We start from the raw sequence: 21,397 nt of genomic DNA on the forward strand, positions 1-21,397 counted from the left end.
CATGAATTGGGAAGTCCCACTTCACGTTACGATGCATTTTGTCCTGTGTGATCGACTTTTCCCATGTGCCTGTTGCAGGCGGATATCACATTTAGCCAAGATATTTGTATTTCTCGCTCTTCTTTCCTAGGATATATAGAACCACCCTGCGGGGGGGACACAGGTATAGATTTGGATGCTATTCAGCGATGTTATCATTCTACTAAAAATAACACTTGGTCCATGAAGTTATTGAAATAAAATGAAATTCATTCTTTCCGTTACATAACAGCAGTATGGAACATTCTAAATTCCCATGGAGGGAATTAGATATTTTTCACCAATAGAGCTTGTCAAAAACATATCAGATGTAAGGCTTTTCTGGCGTTTGCTCTATTAACCAGCGTTTTGTCTTAGGTCTGACACTAGACTCGTCAGAGCAAACACCTGAAAAGCCTTACGTCTGATATATAGCAGCAGTATCCCCTACGTGCAATTCAATGTCGTGTCATCTCGAATTCTGGCTCAAGTTTTGATTTTCATGCTCCTTTTAGGTGTAGTGTTAAAGGAACACTCGTAAGAATATTTAAGGACATGATTGCTTGCATTTGCGTTCAAATATTCCAGGATATCAGAACATTGTAATAAAACGCTACAACCTGAGCCATATTCTTTGTCGCCATCATAATATCTATGACAGCAGTATCTGTAGGTGAAATGAAAGCACCGGGGTTGGGGAAAGAGCCATCATCTGCACGTTATCTTTCAGCTTTTCGAGCATTTCATCAGGAATTCATCAGGAATAGTTGTTTCTAGATTGCCAATGGCCTCTGTTAAAGACAGCAATTAAGGGGAAATTGAAATCCCTTTTGGTGAAAATATGACTTTTATTTGCCTCAAGTTGTAGCGGGGTCTTTTCTGCTCATTTTGGTGCATCATTTGTTAAATTATGATGGTCCTAAATATGTTTAAGGTAATATAAGAAATATGGCTTACATACCGCAACACTTTCTTCTAAAGCTTGTCTCAGAAATTATTTTATGTGTAAGGACATGGCATATTCATTTGTTTTAGTTTGGCACGATTGCCAAAACAGATGACATGGTATATTCATTTATTTTAGGTTGGCAGGATTGCCAAAATAATAATGGAGGACATTTGTTTATATTTATCGTAAAGAGTGTGCATTATCCCAGTATTTTTACTTTCAGTATTACTTAGTTGTGGTGTGAAATATTCATAAGTTACTTAGATTCGTATATTCTATTGCAGTGGTGACAAAAAAGCTGTCCCTCAATCAGCTAGTAAACAAAACTATGAAGGTACAAGAAGGGGCCTGTTGACAGCTGCAGTAAAAGCTATTTTTAATTGCTCTGAACAAGCTCGAGGGGCTCGCTGTGTCCAATACCTGGGACATGGAGACTCTAAGACAAAGTGCTGTGGTGATACTGTTATTACTATGTTGGAATGTGTAGGCTACTTCCAAAAGAGAATGGGGACACATCTTCGCAAACTGAAAGCACAATATGTGGACAAAAAGGTGTCAGATGGTACAACCAAAAAACATTCTGGAAGGCTCACTGAGAAGATGAACTACAAAACTACTACGGCAAAGTAGTCAGAGAGAATAGCAATGTTTTTACAGGCTATGAGAAGAGCAGTTTGGGCCACGTATTTTCATAAGGGTTCTTCTAATGAGAAATCAGTTCACCATCTGTGCCCTTCTCCTCCAGAAACCTGGTGCAAATATAGGAGAGCTGAGGCAGCTGGAACTGCTGACACTTACCACGACCAGAATGCATTGCCAGAAGCTGTTATGGAAGCAATAAAGCCAATATACCGTGATTTGGCAGCAACGGAACTGTTAAGGAAGTGCTTACATGGGAAGACTCAGAATCCCTACATGTCATTTAACAATTTTGTGTGGTTTCGTTTTCCTAAAAATGTTTTTGTTGGGAAGAAAACATTACAGTTGGGTGTATGGGATGCAGTAGTAAAATTTAATGGTGGCAATGTTGGAAGGCTGAGGGTCCTACAGGAACTTGGTGTCAGGATACTCTCAGATGTTTCGATCACGGATAAAAAAGGCAGGAACTGCAGCTCAAAACATGATCAAGAAAGATTGGAGAGAAAGAAGAAACTTGGTGTGGAAGATAAGGAACAGGATCCAGACTGTGGACCAGGGTGCTTCTAGTAATTGCATAAACATTTATTATAATAATCATATGTTTTTCTTGTACAAATAACCTATTATCTCAGAAACGATAACAGATAGACACTTGGAATCTTCAGATATAGGTAAGTAACATTTGTTAGTACAATTGCATTTATATCTTGAGAGTTTTGTTAATAAACGTTCCAAAATTTTGAAAAAAAGGTTATTTGTAAAAAAATTGAAACACATTTCCCAACTAAGCTGTCTTCTTTTTTTTTTATTCAATAATTTCTCGAAATACTGGACCCATGTACTATAACTTATATTGGTCCCCCCAGAGCCCGACTTCTTCTTGGTTATTTGATTTATTTTATCCCATACTTTCCTACTGTCATTGTCCTTGCACTTTTTATTTATATCTGCAGCCAACTTTTGTTGCCATTCCAACTTCGTCTTTCTTAACAATTCTCTGTATTCTTTCCTTTTTTTACAAAATTCGTTTCTAGCTACTTGACCACCATCCACCCTGTATATCCTAAGTGCCTTCATAACTTGTGACTTTTTCTTTACACATTCTGTATTATACCATCCACCTCTTCTTTGCGTTTTACTTAGATTTTGCCTCATACCTTTTCCTGCCATTCCTATTAAATTTTCTATCCTGGTTAGGGCTTCCTCCACTCTATTCTCTTCTATCAATTTTACAATACCTATTTTCCAAATCTCAAAATTTTCTCCATTGAAGTACTCTCTGAATTCATTTCCTAATTCTTCTCTCCAACGATACCTAGCTATTTCCCTCTCCTGTACGCTATCGTAAACGATCTCTTGCGCTCCTATCTCTTGAATAATTAATTTTATAGATACTGGCATATGATTTGCCTCTGCCCAATCCTTAATGCTTATCTCTTTGATAATTTGCAAACTATCCCTACAGCATACAACTAGGTCAATAGTACTACCCCCATTTTCTACTATATAGGTTAGTTTTCCACTCTCATCTCCAAGCTCCTCTACCGCGCATAACTCTAGTAGTTTTTCTCCATTTCTGTTACATTCTTTATCCTGGCTATTTCTATTAACTAGTAATACCCCGTCCACAAGTTGACTATAAACTGCTTTCTTGTCCCCTATCCTCGCGTTAAGATCGCCCATAATAATAATGCTTGCCTGATCATACGTACTTCTCATTCGTCTGATTTCTGTCGCTAAATTCTCAAAAAAATCATTCCGCGCAAATGGAGAGCTCAAAAATGGATTATATATAAAAGCTATACATATTTCATTCCTCCAATTAACCCTATCTAATATTCTTATTCAGATTAATTCCTTAAACTAAGATTCTAACCGCTGTATTCTATCTTTTAAGTTGTTTTTGATAACCACTGAAATTCCGCCCGATATCCTTCCTCTATTGGATCTCCTTGATCCATATTGACTCCATACGATACACCCTTCTATCTTTAAGTCTTTCTTGTAATCAGCCCAAGTTTCTACAAGCCCAAGGATGTTCATTTCTTCCAGTAGCTCTTTAAAGTCTTCGTTACCTATTTTGCTCCATACTCCTTCAATGTTAACACATGATACCTTTAACTCTAGTTATTTTTTACTTCTATGGTCTAAACTCCCTGACTTACTTCTAGTTATTCTAGATCTTTCCACTTCCATTATACTTTCCTCCGGAGAGCAAATAACGTCCTTCTCAGATAGTTCTTCTGTGAGTTTTAATATACTACCTGAACCCATCCCCTTCTTCTGAAAAAAGTCTTTTAGACTCACTGACCTACGCCTGAATGTATCCTCAGCTCCTCCACGCGGCGCCGCTGTTGACATCCGGCTCGCCTCGTCGTTCCTCCCACTGTTATTTAACTCCGCTGGAAGATCTTTCCCAGCCAGAGTCTTGGTTCTGTCATCAGGTGTGCCGCTACTTCCTGGATTCGTGTCGACTCAACTGTCAGCTGTTTGTCCATCCTCCTCCACTAGGTGTTCGTCCCTCTGCCGTCTTCTGTTCCTCTGTAGAGTATGCAGATCGCTGTTGTCATCAGATTGTACGTTATCAGCCACTGTGCAGGCAGCTGACTGACACATTCCTTCTTCTACAGGCCGTTGCACTTCCTGGTGTGATGAACTCAACTGTCTATCCATTTCTCGTAGCTGTGCAATTGACCAGATACGCGACCAGTTACTGTCACCTACTATAAGACGTTTGCCTCTTATGTATGCTTTTAGTCCATAGTTCCTAGCTTTTACTAGGTGAAATCGCAAGACTCTCTGTTCCATGATTGTCTCTTTATCCATATCTCTTCTTACCCAAATCCTTTCTCCTTTCAAGTTCTTCCCATTGAGGATAATTTTGTTCGCCTTCAAAGCAGAAATCAACTTAACCGTAATAGGTCTTTTCCCTTTGACTCTCCCCAGCCTATATATTTCATCAATATCTTCTTCTTTACAATTTATCTTGATATGGTTATTTATAATATCCAACACTTTATTCGTTAGATCATTCGAATCCTCCTTTTCCTTCTCTGGAATGCCGTATATGAAAATATTTTTCCTCTTTGCGTCCTGGATAGTCATTTTCAGTTGCCACTTTAATTTATCAGTTTCTCCTTCAATCTCCTTCATATTCGACTTCAATAATTCTATTTCCCTAGAGTTTTCCACCACCTTTTCTGTCATAATTCTTCTCTCTTCTTTTATACAGTCTTTCATTTCTGTCATGTCATTTCTCAGCTCGCGAATTAACTCCCTCGTTTGCTCACACTGGCAAGCATCTCTGACTATTTCCCTAATCTTATCTATGTCCTCCCAGCTCAATGAACCCGTTGGTCCAGGGTTCATTTCTATGCCTCCTATTATCAGAAGAATTGCCACCACTGCTGCTACCATCATAGTTCCCTCAAGCCCAGATTTTCGTAAATGCACCTTATCACTTGGCGTACACACACACTTCACTCGCCCGTGCCATCGACCTATGGCCGCGCGATATTGCTCTAAAGCAATATTCATACTTCTCACTCAGCACTCACTGCACAATACAACCTCTCGCTTCGCTAGCTCGATTACAACTGATGAACTAAGCTGTCGTATTGAGTGTAGATCAGTGTACATTATGGGTACTCAATAACCTTCAGTAAAAATTTCAAGTCTCTACTTGAAATAATTTATGAGAAAATGGGTCATCAGTATGGTAAATATCTATCTATCTATCTATCTATATATATATAATAAGAGTTTTGTCTGTACATTGCTCAGAATTTGAAAAGAATGGTATTTTTGTATCGGTCATGTCTACAGTAACAAGGAAATGCATTTTTTACTTTTCCGTAATGTCTGTCTGTCTGTCTGTCTGTCTGTCTGTCTGTCTGTCTGTCTGTCTGTCTGTCTGTCTGTCTGTCTGTCTGTATGTATGTATGTATGTACACGCATCACGAGAAAACGGCTGAAGATAATTTAATGAAAATCGGAATGTAAAATCGGGTGATGAACCGCTTTAATCTAGGCTATAATTTATTTTATTCACGCTGAGTGAAATGGTAGTTTAGGGGAAGGCCTGAAATTTAATTCTCAAATATTTATGTATTTGTGGTCCTATCTTAATGAAAATCGGTATGCAAATTCGGGGTAATAAGTTGATATAATCTAGGCCATAAATAATTGTATTCACGCTGAGTGATGGCAGTTTAGGGGAATGCCTAAAATTTAATTTTCAAATATTTATATTGTTAGTGGTCGTATCTTAATGGAAATCGGTAGACGGAGATGGGAAATAAGTCGCTACAATTGTCGCTACATAATTGTATTCACACTGAGAAAATGGTAGTTTAGGGGAAGGACTAAAATTTAATTCTGAAATATTTATTATATTTGTGGTCGTATCTTAACGAAAATTGGTATACAAAGTCGGGGAATAAGTCGCTATAATCTATGCCATCAATAATTGTATTCGCACTGAGTGAAATGGTAGTTTAGGCGAAGGCATGAAAGGTAATTCTAAAATAAGTTATTTATGTTATTAGTGGTCGTATCGATGAATACTACATAACTAACATAACTTTAGTTATGTCGTAAGTTAGTAGTAGTTATGTAAGAAGATATTAAATTTCCGATCACTTATGTCTCACATTGTTACCGTACCGCATATAATCACGGAGATATTCATGAATTTGGATTTTTTGTTACTAAGCCCATATCAGCGCCGAGTCACGAGAAAATGGGTAAACAGAATTTAGTGAATATAGGTATGTACGATCTGAGAATAAGGAACTACAGTCTACGATATAAATAATTTTTAAGACGCCCTAATATCATAGAGTCGAAAGATAACTAACGTGAAGGCCTGCAATATAGAAAGCTCATAAACTTTATCAACAATAACATTACATTGACCATTGTTTGTTGTGATGTGCTTTTTGTCTTCTGTTTCCACTCATCCCCGATAGATATGATTACTGCAGCGTACCGAAGTTTTTTTAATTTGCTTTACGTTGCACCGACACAGGTAGGTCTTGTAGCGATGATGGGATAGGAAAGGAATAAGGGTGTGAAGGAAGCAACCTAGGCTTTAATTAAGGTACAGTCTGGTGTGACTGGTGCGAAAATGGAAAACCACGGAAAACCATATTCAGGGATGCTGGCAGTGGGGTTCGAATCCACTATCTCCCGGATGCAGGCTCACATTTGCGCGCCTCTTACCGCACGGCCAACTCGCTTCGTCGTACCGAGTGTAACAGCCTGCCTGTATATTGGCGGGAATAACCTGGGGAGTTAGATAACTTTCTTCTTTAGCATGCTATTCCTCTGGTTCATACATTTTCTGATATTACTGGTACGTAACACACTGGTTCATCATAGCAATCGAGCTATTCAATCTCTCCTGAGGCACTGATTGGAATGAGTAGTGTGCATATTTAACGGAATAATGAGAGGGGAGTGTTCACGGCAGTCTGCGACCTGGTTATTCCAGCTCTGAAACTTTGGACTGTTAGATCGGCACCGTAATACTGTTCGTTGAAAGTGAGAAAATGTGCGGTTTTTCATTTGATCGAGTATTTTATATGATAACATTGCTTTCAATCGCTACATTCCTACTTACGTTTTTGTAATGACCTATGTTTAATTCAGTTAAGAAAATCACCAAGTCAGTATTTCTGAGAATCCCGTAGCGAAGCACGGGTATATCAGCTAGTAACATTATAAGCATAGGGCTTTTAGTCTCCACTTAAAACGTAGACTGATGTAATACATGGTAGTAGTACGAACTTCCTTGTATGAACCTACTGTCCTTTATTTACAGTATGTCGGATCTGATTGCACATCAAAGCTATATAATTAGAAATTGCCACACTGATATTTTATAATGCTGCACTGGTATGAATACAATGTACAAATACAATAAGTATATTTTCGGGAGAGTAAATAATATTTATAAATGATTTGCCATGGTTCAGCAGATCTTGCAGACTGTCGGCAAACAATGTTCTCGACTTTATTAATATCTACAAGACTGAGATTCTTTGAAACAATCGCAAAAAGGGCTTTTACAAAATTATTACTCGCCTGCCACAAACTGCAGAGTGGTTGAACAAGATCAAATCATATGCCGTCCTTTATCTAGGAGGACAGACGTATACGGATTTAAATACATACATATTTACCGGATTAAAGACCTTGTACTGTTTTTAATGGACCATTTCTCATGAGGGCTACGAGCTCGTGCATTCCTATATCGTCAGGAGTTTCTTGCGCGTAATAATGTCATTCGAGAGATAGGTCGCAATATGTCCTCGTAACAAGTGACAGATTTTCAAATTTATTACACCCTGAATTTGACCTCACATGATGTTTACTCTCAGGAATGTGATGTTCATGAGTAACATGTGATGTCAGTGAGTGGAATGTTCAGTAGCTTTTCCTTAGTGTGAGAGTTGTAGCGGAGTTGACTGTTATATAATTCTTAACATCGTTTTCATATTTTCACTGTAGGTCGAAACAAGAGGTGAGCTGCGCAGATCATCAACCTCCGGATAACGGAGGAACTTATTTCAGGTGCAATATCTGTGGAGAATTCTTCAGCCACAAAGTCAATCTGAATCGTCACATGCGGACTCACACGCGCGATAATAAACATTGGTGCAATGTCTGTGACAAATCCTTCAGAGAGAAAGTCCATTTAATACTCCACATGCGGACTCACACAGGCGAGAAGCCACACTTTTGCAATGTCTGTAGTAAATCGTACAGCCTCAAAGGTACTCTGACGCGTCATATGCGGAATCACACGGGCCAAAAGCCGCATTGCTGCGATGTCTGTGGTAAATCCTTCAGCCAGAAAAACCATTTAGGAGATCACATGCGGACTCACACAGGCGAGAAGCCACAGTTGTGCAATGTCTGTAGTAAATCGTACAGCCTCAAAGTTACTCTGACGCGTCATATGCGGAATCACACGGGCCAAAAGCCGTATTTCTGCGATGTCTGTGGTAAATCCTTCAGCCAGAAAAACCATTTAGGATATCACATGAGGACTCACACAGGCGAGAAGCCACACTTGTGCAATGTCTGTAGTAAATCGTTCAGCCTCAAAGGTACCCTGACACAACATATGCGGACTCACACGGGCCAAAAGCCGCATCGTTGCGATGTCTGTGGAAAATCCTTCAGCCAGAAAATCTGTTTGAGAGATCATATGCGCACTCACACAGGTGGGAAGCCGCATTGGTGCAATGTCTGTGGCAAAGTCTTCAGCCAGAAAAACCATTTAAGTTATCACATGCGGACTCACACAGGCGAGAAGTCATTTTCCTGCAATCTCTGTGGTAAATCTTTCAGCATGAAAAACAATTTAAGCGATCACATACGGACTCACACAGGCGAGAAGCCATTTTCGTGCAATATCTGTGGAAAATCCTTTAGCCTCAAAATCAATGTGAATCGCCACATGCGCTATCACACGGGTGTTAGCCACAATGATGCTGTGCCTATGGCGAATCCTCCAGCGCGAAAGTCCGTTTAATAATTCACATGCGGACTCACACGGACGAGAAGCCGCATTGCTGTAATGTCCGTGTCAAATCCTTCATCTAAAAAGTCCATTTAAGACTCCACATGCGGACTCACACAGGCGAGAAGCCACACTGGTGGAATGTCTGTAGTAAATCGTTCAGCCCCAAAGTTAATCTGAATCGTCACATGCGGAATCCCACGGGCGATAAGGCACAATCCTGCAATGTCTGTGGCAAATCCTTCAGCCAGAAAATCTATTTCAGAGATCACATGCGGACTCACATAGGCGGGAAGCCATATTGTTGCAATATGTGAGGTAAATCCTTCAGCCTCAAAGTCGATCTGATTTGTCAAATGCAGACTCAAACGGGCGATAAGCCATAATGCTACCATGTCTGTCGCAAATCCTTCAGCCAGAAAATCCATTTAAGAGATCACATGCGCACTCACACAGGCGAGAAGCCATATTGCTGCAATATCTATGGTAAATCCTTCAGCTTCAAAGTCCATCTGACACGTCACATGCGGACTCACACAGGAGAGAAGTCACATCGCTCTAATGTCCTTGGGAAGTCGTGCAGCTAGGAAGTCCATTTAAGATTTCACATGTGGACTCACACGGGCGAGAAGTCACAACGTTGGTCACGATTTCCTGGATCTCTTAGGGTCTGAGTTACTTATCGTTCTAGAAAACTACGTTGGCTGAAAGGGATAAAGGTAGAATAGGCATCAATAGTTTTAACTTCGGAAGTTGTGTGGCACTCGAATTGGATCACCACCTTCCATGGGTATAAAATCTTCCCAACATAAATTTGGTGTCAAATTATTAATGCACACAACGGTATGAGTCCACATGAGATCTGTTAGACCGACTCTGTGGCCTGCTGCAGTATCGGTGGCAAATCCTGCAGCCACGACGCTATTAGGCCTACCATTTGGTTCGAAGTTTTCCATATGAATGCACTTGACAGTAATAGAGCAACACGGGTTTTAAAATGGGAGCTACGTCGGAATTGTCTCACGAGGTCATTGTCCCCTTGCAAGGTCATTGACCCCGATGACGTCACGGTCACGTGCTCACGTCGTCACGGCCACGAATTATTGTTTACAAACAAGGCCACGTGCTCGTGTTTTGACAGCTGTCATCTTGACGGGTCCTAAAATCATTTTTTTGAGCTAGTAGTTAAACATTTTCTTCAATCAGGGAAAGCTCTCCCCACCTGGAAGTGAACCGGTACGTACAGTATAAAAGCAATCTTAGACTAAAATGAACAATAGAAGGACCACTAGGAAATGTTTACTTCATTATATTGAATGTAATTGGTGAGAAACTGTACTATTTTAATTTTTGAATTCTTTGTGGACGAACGTACTAAGTGCTTTCATACTGTGATACGGAGTTCGTTTCTTCCTAATGACAGAGCTCTTGTTTTCGTTTATACAGTAACGTGTACATACATATTTTATGCTGTTTACTGAAAATCTCCTGAAAAAATTTCTCTGCATGTGAATATTAGATTTACGAGGTTTCCATGTACTTAAACATTTAAGTGGAATAAATGATACGAAACGAACTGTTATGTTGGTTAGAGCTTCCGAGGTACCCGTTTTATATACCTACAATTTTTAATTGTCACCAACTGATTACATTACACTAAAATATAGGTAATATGTACAGTATTTGTAGTCTTCACTGTGTTTTTTCCTTTACAGCTGTTCATTATGATACACACGGAAGCAGATCGTGTTACATACCCTCCTCGGTTTCACATAATTCGTGTGATTCGATTCTGGAACGCGATGGTTTTCTTGGTATGTAAACTTTCCACCCTAGGCACCCTTTCCGTAACAAGGAGTTCTCATCAACTGAGACGATGCCACCAGTGGTAAAAGCTTCCAAAAATTTTTATACCACGTGGTCATGTACTGGCTCTATCTTTTATACTTTGGGAGGAATTTGTTCATTATACGCCTCATTGTCAGATAAATGTGAAAAGATGTGGAGGAATATCTAATAATATTAATAATGGCTTTACGTTTCACTAACTAATTTTGTGCTTTTCGTAGACGCTGAGGTGCTGGAATTTAATCAAGAACTTATATTCCGTGCCAGTAAATCTACTGATACGGGGTTGATGTATTCGAGCACCTTGAAATACCACCGGACTGAGCCAGGTTCGAACATGCCAAGTTGGGGTCTGAGGCCGGCCAGCGCCTCAACCGTCTGAGCCACTCAGCCTGGCAAGATAAAATGACCTCCGTTTCACCCGCTCATAGGAAATAGGAGTTGGTAGTCAACCAGCAATTGCAAGAAATGTAATGACCTTATTTAGTTTTCTGTACAATCCCTCGTGGCAACAATATGCCCATAAGAATCTTTATTTCGTCCCTATTTGTACGGACACGGTCTTGACTTCTACCCCTTCGTTTTTTCCTACTAAACTGAGTTTTATATGCGATTTTCTTCTGGGTACTTTTTGTATGTTCTGGCATAATTCGTGATGAAAAAATCAAATATTTCGCTCGGTTTTGTTTTCCCTAAACTCTCGACCTTTTTGTATCATGATGGAATTTTGGGTCAAAGTGGGGCCTTCCTTGTCCACTTTAGGTCCAGGTTGACGAAGAAGTTACACTGATTGGACTGTTATCACTATTATCGTCACCACCGTCACTGTCATGATCGCTACTTGAACAAGAATCGATCACGTGTTATCTCTTGACTGCAAAATTTTCGCATTAGCTGGGCCCGAACTCTGTACATTCCAGGCTGCAGTACTTATTCCATGTACATTCCTGTCACGAATTCCCCTGCGGCAGAATTGCCTTCACTAAGATCACTATCGCCCACACTAAATATCAACATTTCGTTTATGATGATCCATAAATCATCTTCCTCTAACGGTGGGGACTGATGATTTCTTTCAGACATTTTAGCGGAAGAAATGTAAGAAAAGGAAATGAATAGAACCCTTGTCTCAGCAGTTGGGAGGAAATTAATGAATTGTATTACAGAACACATGCGTACGATAATAAATATTGTGCAACTCGCAGTAAACGCACACTCCAATCGTGAAGAATGAACCCAACCCAAGAACTCAAAGTCACAGTTCTAAAGTATCACCAGAGAAGTCTCTTGATTATCACGATCTCCAGAAATACCTTCTAAGGCAATATAATTTCATCCAAGAGACGATTAGGCTTCGGCGCGAGGGTATTGGGCTTCAGGCCGTTCTTGCCCAGACGTAAGTTGCGTTCTGTATGATCCAACTCTTGGATGATACATTGGAATTGGGGGAATATAGTTTTAAAAAATCACATCAGAGGGCAGACTCATCCAGGATACGCTACTGAAAAAGAAATAAACTTCTGCAGGCAGGTAACTGAGAAAAATATATTAATTATGGGCGGATACTTTTTATGGCGATAAAGGAAAGGAAAAGAACGTGGCTCCTGTTGGGGTATAGCAACAGCATTTGCCTAATTTCAAATGTTAAACCACGGAAATCCGACTTCAGAGCTGCCGACAATGGGGCTCAAACCCACTATCCCCCGAACGCAAGCCCACTAGTCACCGAAAACTTAACGGAATTGATTGCACATCATCTTGTAATTTATAAAAAAACGTAGTCCACATTCTCACTCACGAGAAATGGGGTTATGTTTGGTTTACGCACCTCCGCTCTAAAACACTGAGAACTATTACTTAAATCTTACATCATTCTTGCACCATCACTTAAAATCATTTTCGTCTCTCAATCATAACTCTTGGTCACGATTTCCTCGATCTCTTAGGGACTGAGTTACTTATCGTTCTAGTAAGCTACGTTGGCTGAAAGGGATAAAGGTAGAATAGGCATCAATAGTTTTAACTTCGGAAGTTGTGTGGCACTCGAATTGGATCACCACCTTCCATGGGTATAAAATCTTCCCAACATAAATTTGGTGTCAAATTATTAATGCACACAACGGTATGAGTCCACATGAGATCTGTTAGACCGACTCTGTGGCCTGCTGCAGTATCGGTGGCAAATCCTGCAGCCACGACGCTATTAGGCCTACCATTTGGTTCGAAGTTTTCCATATGAATGCACTTGACAGTAATAGAGCAACACGGGTTTTAAAATGGGAGCTACGTCGGAATTGTCTCACGAGGTCATTGTCCCCTTGCAAGGTCATTGACCCCGATGACGTCACGGTCACGTGCTCACGTCGTCACGGCCACGAATTATTGTTTACAAACAAGGCCACGTGCTCGTGTTTTGACAGCTGTCATCTTGACGGGTCCTAAAATCATTTTTTTGAGCTAGTAGTTAAACATTTTCTTCAATCAGGGAAAGCTCTCCCCACCTGGAAGTGAACCGGTACGTACAGTATAAAAGCAATCTTAGACTAAAATGAACAATAGAAGGACCACTAGGAAATGTTTACTTCATTATATTGAATGTAATTGGTGAGAAACTGTACTATTTTAATTTTTGAATTCTTTGTGGACGAACGTACTAAGTGCTTTCATACTGTGATACGGAGTTCGTTTCTTCCTAATGACAGAGCTCTTGTTTTCGTTTATACAGTAACGTGTACATACATATTTTATGCTGTTTACTGAAAATCTCCTGAAAAAATTTCTCTGCATGTGAATATTAGATTTACGAGGTTTCCATGTACTTAAACATTTAAGTGGAATAAATGATACGAAACGAACTGTTATGTTGGTTAGAGCTTCCGAGGTACCCGTTTTATATACCTACAATTTTTAATTGTCACCAACTGATTACATTACACTAAAATATAGGTAATATGTACAGTATTTGTAGTCTTCACTGTGTTTTTTCCTTTACAGCTGTTCATTATGATACACACGGAAGCAGATCGTGTTACATACCCTCCTCGGTTTCACATAATTCGTGTGATTCGATTCTGGAACGCGATGGTTTTCTTGGTATGTAAACTTTCCACCCTAGGCACCCTTTCCGTAACAAGGAGTTCTCATCAACTGAGACGATGCCACCAGTGGTAAAAGCTTCCAAAAATTTTTATACCACGTGGTCATGTACTGGCTCTATCTTTTATACTTTGGGAGGAATTTGTTCATTATACGCCTCATTGTCAGATAAATGTGAAAAGATGTGGAGGAATATCTAATAATATTAATAATGGCTTTACGTTTCACTAACTAATTTTGTGCTTTTCGTAGACGCTGAGGTGCTGGAATTTAGTCAAGAACTTATATTCCGTGCCAGTAAATCTACTGATACGGGGTTGATGTATTCGAGCACCTTGAAATACCACCGGACTGAGCCAGGTTCGAACATGCCAAGTTGGGGTCTGAGGCCGGCCAGCGCCTCAACCGTCTGAGCCACTCAGCCTGGCAAGATAAAATGACCTCCGTTTCACCCGCTCATAGGAAATAGGAGTTGGTAGTCAACCAGCAATTGCAAGAAATGTAATGACCTTATTTAGTTTTCTGTACAATCCCTCGTGGCAACAATATGCCCATAAGAATCTTTATTTCGTCCCTATTTGTACGGACACGGTCTTGACTTCTACCCCTTCGTTTTTTCCTACTAAACTGAGTTTTATATGCGATTTTCTTCTGGGTACTTTTTGTATGTTCTGGCATAATTCGTGATGAAAAAATCAAATATTTCGCTCGGTTTTGTTTTCCCTAAACTCTCGACCTTTTTGTATCATGATGGAATTTTGGGTCAAAGTGGGGCCTTCCTTGTCCACTTTAGGTCCAGGTTGACGAAGAAGTTACACTGATTGGACTGTTATCACTATTATCGTCACCACCGTCACTGTCATGATCGCTACTTGAACAAGAATCGATCACGTGTTATCTCTTGACTGCAAAATTTTCGCATTAGCTGGGCCCGAACTCTGTACATTCCAGGCTGCAGTACTTATTCCATGTACATTCCTGTCACGAATTCCCCTGCGGCAGAATTGCCTTCACTAAGATCACTATCGCCCACACTAAATATCAACATTTCGTTTATGATGATCCATAAATCATCTTCCTCTAACGGTGGGGACTGATGATTTCTTTCAGACATTTTAGCGGAAGAAATGTAAGAAAAGGAAATGAATAGAACCCTTGTCTCAGCAGTTGGGAGGAAATTAATGAATTGTATTACAGAACACATGCGTACGATAATAAATATTGTGCAACTCGCAGTAAACGCACACTCCAATCGTGAAGAATGAACCCAACCCAAGAACTCAAAGTCACAGTTCTAAAGTATCACCAGAGAAGTCTCTTGATTATCACGATCTCCAGAAATACCTTCTAAGGCAATATAATTTCATCCAAGAGACGATTAGGCTTCGGCGCGAGGGTATTGGGCTTCAGGCCGTTCTTGCCCAGACGTAAGTTGCGTTCTGTATGATCCAACTCTTGGATGATACATTGGAATTGGGGGAATATAGTTTTAAAAAATCACATCAGAGGGCAGACTCATCCAGGATACGCTACTGAAAAAGAAATAAACTTCTGCAGGCAGGTAACTGAGAAAAATATATTAATTATGGGCGGATACTTTTTATGGCGATAAAGGAAAGGAAAAGAACGTGGCTCCTGTTGGGGTATAGCAACAGCATTTGCCTAATTTCAAATGTTAAACCACGGAAATCCGACTTCAGAGCTGCCGACAATGGGGCTCAAACCCACTATCCCCCGAACGCAAGCCCACTAGTCACCGAAAACTTAACGGAATTGATTGCACATCATCTTGTAATTTATAAAAAAACGTAGTCCACATTCTCACTCACGAGAAATGGGGTTATGTTTGGTTTACGCACCTCCGCTCTAAAACACTGAGAACTATTACTTAAATCTTACATCATTCTTGCACCATCACTTAAAATCATTTTCGTCTCTCAATCATAACTCTTGGTCACGATTTCCTCGATCTCTTAGGGACTGAGTTACTTATCGTTCTAGTAAGCTACGTTGGCTGAAAGGGATAAAGGTAGAATAGGCATCAATAGTTTTAACTTCGGAAGTTGTGTGGCACTCGAATTGGATCACCACCTTCCATGGGTATAAAATCTTCCCAACATAAATTTGGTGTCAAATTATTAATGCACACAACGGTATGAGTCCACATGAGATCTGTTAGACCGACTCTGTGGCCTGCTGCAGTATCGGTGGCAAATCCTGCAGCCACGACGCTATTAGGCCTACCATTTGGTTCGAAGTTTTCCATATGAATGCACTTGACAGTAATAGAGCAACACGGGTTTTAAAATGGGAGCTACGTCGGAATTGTCTCACGAGGTCATTGTCCCCTTGCAAGGTCATTGACCCCGATGACGTCACGGTCACGTGCTCACGTCGTCACGGCCACGAATTATTGTTTACAAACAAGGCCACGTGCTCGTGTTTTGACAGCTGTCATCTTGACGGGTCCTAAAATCATTTTTTTGAGCTAGTAGTTAAACATTTTCTTCAATCAGGGAAAGCTCTCCCCACCTGGAAGTGAACCGGTACGTACAGTATAAAAGCAATCTTAGACTAAAATGAACAATAGAAGGACCACTAGGAAATGTTTACTTCATTATATTGAATGTAATTGGTGAGAAACTGTACTATTTTAATTTTTGAATTCTTTGTGGACGAACGTACTAAGTGCTTTCATACTGTGATACGGAGTTCGTTTCTTCCTAATGACAGAGCTCTTGTTTTCGTTTATACAGTAACGTGTACATACATATTTTATGCTGTTTACTGAAAATCTCCTGAAAAAATGTCTCTGCATGTGAATATTAGATTTACGAGGTTTCCATGTACTTAAACATTTAAGTGGAATAAATGATACGAAACGAACTGTTATGTTGGTTAGAGCTTCCGAGGTACCCGTTTTATATACCTACAATTTTTAATTGTCACCAACTGATTACATTACACTAAAATATAGGTAATATGTACAGTATTTGTAGTCTTCACTGTGTTTTTTCCTTTACAGCTGTTCATTATGATACACACGGAAGCAGATCGTGTTACATACCCTCCTCGGTTTCACATAATTCGTGTGATTCGATTCTGGAACGCGATGGTTTTCTTGGTATGTAAACTTTCCACCCTAGGCACCCTTTCCGTAACAAGGAGTTCTCATCAACTGAGACGATGCCACCAGTGGTAAAAGCTTCCAAAAATTTTTATACCACGTGGTCATGTACTGGCTCTATCTTTTATACTTTGGGAGGAATTTGTTCATTATACGCCTCATTGTCAGATAAATGTGAAAAGATGTGGAGGAATATCTAATAATATTAATAATGGCTTTACGTTTCACTAACTAATTTTGTGCTTTTCGTAGACGCTGAGGTGCTGGAATTTAGTCAAGAACTTATATTCCGTGCCAGTAAATCTACTGATACGGGGTTGATGTATTCGAGCACCTTGAAATACCACCGGACTGAGCCAGGTTCGAACATGCCAAGTTGGGGTCTGAGGCCGGCCAGCGCCTCAACCGTCTGAGCCACTCAGCCTGGCAAGATAAAATGACCTCCGTTTCACCCGCTCATAGGAAATAGGAGTTGGTAGTCAACCAGCAATTGCAAGAAATGTAATGACCTTATTTAGTTTTCTGTACAATCCCTCGTGGCAACAATATGCCCATAAGAATCTTTATTTCGTCCCTATTTGTACGGACACGGTCTTGACTTCTACCCCTTCGTTTTTTCCTACTAAACTGAGTTTTATATGCGATTTTCTTCTGGGTACTTTTTGTATGTTCTGGCATAATTCGTGATGAAAAAATCAAATATTTCGCTCGGTTTTGTTTTCCCTAAACTCTCGACCTTTTTGTATCATGATGGAATTTTGGGTCAAAGTGGGGCCTTCCTTGTCCACTTTAGGTCCAGGTTGACGAAGAAGTTACACTGATTGGACTGTTATCACTATTATCGTCACCACCGTCACTGTCATGATCGCTACTTGAACAAGAATCGATCACGTGTTATCTCTTGACTGCAAAATTTTCGCATTAGCTGGGCCCGAACTCTGTACATTCCAGGCTGCAGTACTTATTCCATGTACATTCCTGTCACGAATTCCCCTGCGGCAGAATTGCCTTCACTAAGATCACTATCGCCCACACTAAATATCAACATTTCGTTTATGATGATCCATAAATCATCTTCCTCTAACGGTGGGGACTGATGATTTCTTTCAGACATTTTAGCGGAAGAAATGTAAGAAAAGGAAATGAATAGAACCCTTGTCTCAGCAGTTGGGAGGAAATTAATGAATTGTATTACAGAACACATGCGTACGATAATAAATATTGTGCAACTCGCAGTAAACGCACACTCCAATCGTGAAGAATGAACCCAACCCAAGAACTCAAAGTCACAGTTCTAAAGTATCACCAGAGAAGTCTCTTGATTATCACGATCTCCAGAAATACCTTCTAAGGCAATATAATTTCATCCAAGAGACGATTAGGCTTCGGCGCGAGGGTATTGGGCTTCAGGCCGTTCTTGCCCAGACGTAAGTTGCGTTCTGTATGATCCAACTCTTGGATGATACATTGGAATTGGGGGAATATAGTTTTAAAAAATCACATCAGAGGGCAGACTCATCCAGGATACGCTACTGAAAAAGAAATAAACTTCTGCAGGCAGGTAACTGAGAAAAATATATTAATTATGGGCGGATACTTTTTATGGCGATAAAGGAAAGGAAAAGAACGTGGCTCCTGTTGGGGTATAGCAACAGCATTTGCCTAATTTCAAATGTTAAACCACGGAAATCCGACTTCAGAGCTGCCGACAATGGGGCTCAAACCCACTATCCCCCGAACGCAAGCCCACTAGTCACCGAAAACTTAACGGAATTGATTGCACATCATCTTGTAATTTATAAAAAAACGTAGTCCACATTCTCACTCACGAGAAATGGGGTTATGTTTGGTTTACGCACCTCCGCTCTAAAACACTGAGAACTATTACTTAAATCTTACATCATTCTTGCACCATCACTTAAAATCATTTTCGTCTCTCAATCATAACTCTTGGTCACGATTTCCTCGATCTCTTAGGGACTGAGTTACTTATCGTTCTAGTAAGCTACGTTGGCTGAAAGGGATAAAGGTAGAATAGGCATCAATAGTTTTAACTTCGGAAGTTGTGTGGCACTCGAATTGGATCACCACCTTCCATGGGTATAAAATCTTCCCAACATAAATTTGGTGTCAAATTATTAATGCACACAACGGTATGAGTCCACATGAGATCTGTTAGACCGACTCTGTGGCCTGCTGCAGTATCGGTGGCAAATCCTGCAGCCACGACGCTATTAGGCCTACCATTTGGTTCGAAGTTTTCCATATGAATGCACTTGACAGTAATAGAGCAACACGGGTTTTAAAATGGGAGCTACGTCGGAATTGTCTCACGAGGTCATTGTCCCCTTGCAAGGTCATTGACCCCGATGACGTCACGGTCACGTGCTCACGTCGTCACGGCCACGAATTATTGTTTACAAACAAGGCCACGTGCTCGTGTTTTGACAGCTGTCATCTTGACGGGTCCTAAAATCATTTTTTTGAGCTAGTAGTTAAACATTTTCTTCAATCAGGGAAAGCTCTCCCCACCTGGAAGTGAACCGGTACGTACAGTATAAAAGCAATCTTAGACTAAAATGAACAATAGAAGGACCACTAGGAAATGTTTACTTCATTATATTGAATGTAATTGGTGAGAAACTGTACTATTTTAATTTTTGAATTCTTTGTGGACGAACGTACTAAGTGCTTTCATACTGTGATACGGAGTTCGTTTCTTCCTAATGACAGAGCTCTTGTTTTCGTTTATACAGTAACGTGTACATACATATTTTATGCTGTTTACTGAAAATCTCCTGAAAAAATTTCTCTGCATGTGAATATTAGATTTACGAGGTTTCCATGTACTTAAACATTTAAGTGGAATAAATGATACGAAACGAACTGTTATGTTGGTTAGAGCTTCCGAGGTACCCGTTTTATATACCTACAATTTTTAATTGTCACCAACTGATTACATTACACTAAAATATAGGTAATATGTACAGTATTTGTAGTCTTCACTGTGTTTTTTCCTTTACAGCTGTTCATTATGATACACACGGAAGCAGATCGTGTTACATACCCTCCTCGGTTTCACATAATTCGTGTGATTCGATTCTGGAACGCGATGGTTTTCTTGGTATGTAAACTTTCCACCCTAGGCACCCTTTCCGTAACAAGGAGTTCTCATCAACTGAGACGATGCCACCAGTGGTAAAAGCTTCCAAAAATTTTTATACCACGTGGTCATGTACTGGCTCTATCTTTTATACTTTGGGAGGAATTTGTTCATTATACGCCTCATTGTCAGATAAATGTGAAAAGATGTGGAGGAATATCTAATAATATTAATAATGGCTTTACGTTTCACTAACTAATTTTGTGCTTTTCGTAGACGCTGAGGTGCTGGAATTTAGTCAAGAACTTATATTCCGTGCCAGTAAATCTACTGATACGGGGTTGATGTATTCGAGCACCTTGAAATACCACCGGACTGAGCCAGGTTCGAACATGCCAAGTTGGGGTCTGAGGCCGGCCAGCGCCTCAACCGTCTGAGCCACTCAGCCTGGCAAGATAAAATGACCTCCGTTTCACCCGCTCATAGGAAATAGGAGTTGGTAGTCAACCAGCAATTGCAAGAAATGTAATGACCTTATTTAGTTTTCTGTACAATCCCTCGTGGCAACAATATGCCCATAAGAATCTTTATTTCGTCCCTATTTGTACGGACACGGTCTTGACTTCTACCCCTTCGTTTTTTCCTACTAAACTGAGTTTTATATGCGATTTTCTTCTGGGTACTTTTTGTATGTTCTGGCATAATTCGTGATGAAAAAATCAAATATTTCGCTCGGTTTTGTTTTCCCTAAACTCTCGACCTTTTTGTATCATGATGGAATTTTGGGTCAAAGTGGGGCCTTCCTTGTCCACTTTAGGTCCAGGTTGACGAAGAAGTTACACTGATTGGACTGTTATCACTATTATCGTCACCACCGTCACTGTCATGATCGCTACTTGAACAAGAATCGATCACGTGTTATCTCTTGACTGCAAAATTTTCGCATTAGCTGGGCCCGAACTCTGTACATTCCAGGCTGCAGTACTTATTCCATGTACATTCCTGTCACGAATTCCCCTGCGGCAGAATTGCCTTCACTAAGATCACTATCGCCCACACTAAATATCAACATTTCGTTTATGATGA

General features: G+C 40.1%; 1 protein-coding gene across 1 annotated transcript in view; it reads left to right on the top strand.

The window, feature by feature from the left end:
• Positions 1-21,397, top strand: part of LOC136881860 (zinc finger protein 69 homolog) — a 187,180-nt gene that overhangs the window by 44,230 nt on the left and 121,553 nt on the right. Inside the window, exon 5 of the mRNA XM_068229346.1 lies at positions 8,120-8,273. Within this exon, the coding sequence (XP_068085447.1) occupies positions 8,120-8,273 (154 nt within the window). The remainder of the gene's footprint in view (positions 1-8,119; positions 8,274-21,397) is intronic.

The sequence above is a fragment of the Anabrus simplex genome, chromosome 10, assembly GCF_040414725.1.
Source record: "Anabrus simplex isolate iqAnaSimp1 chromosome 10, ASM4041472v1, whole genome shotgun sequence".
Lineage (NCBI taxonomy): Eukaryota > Metazoa > Arthropoda > Insecta > Orthoptera > Tettigoniidae > Anabrus > Anabrus simplex.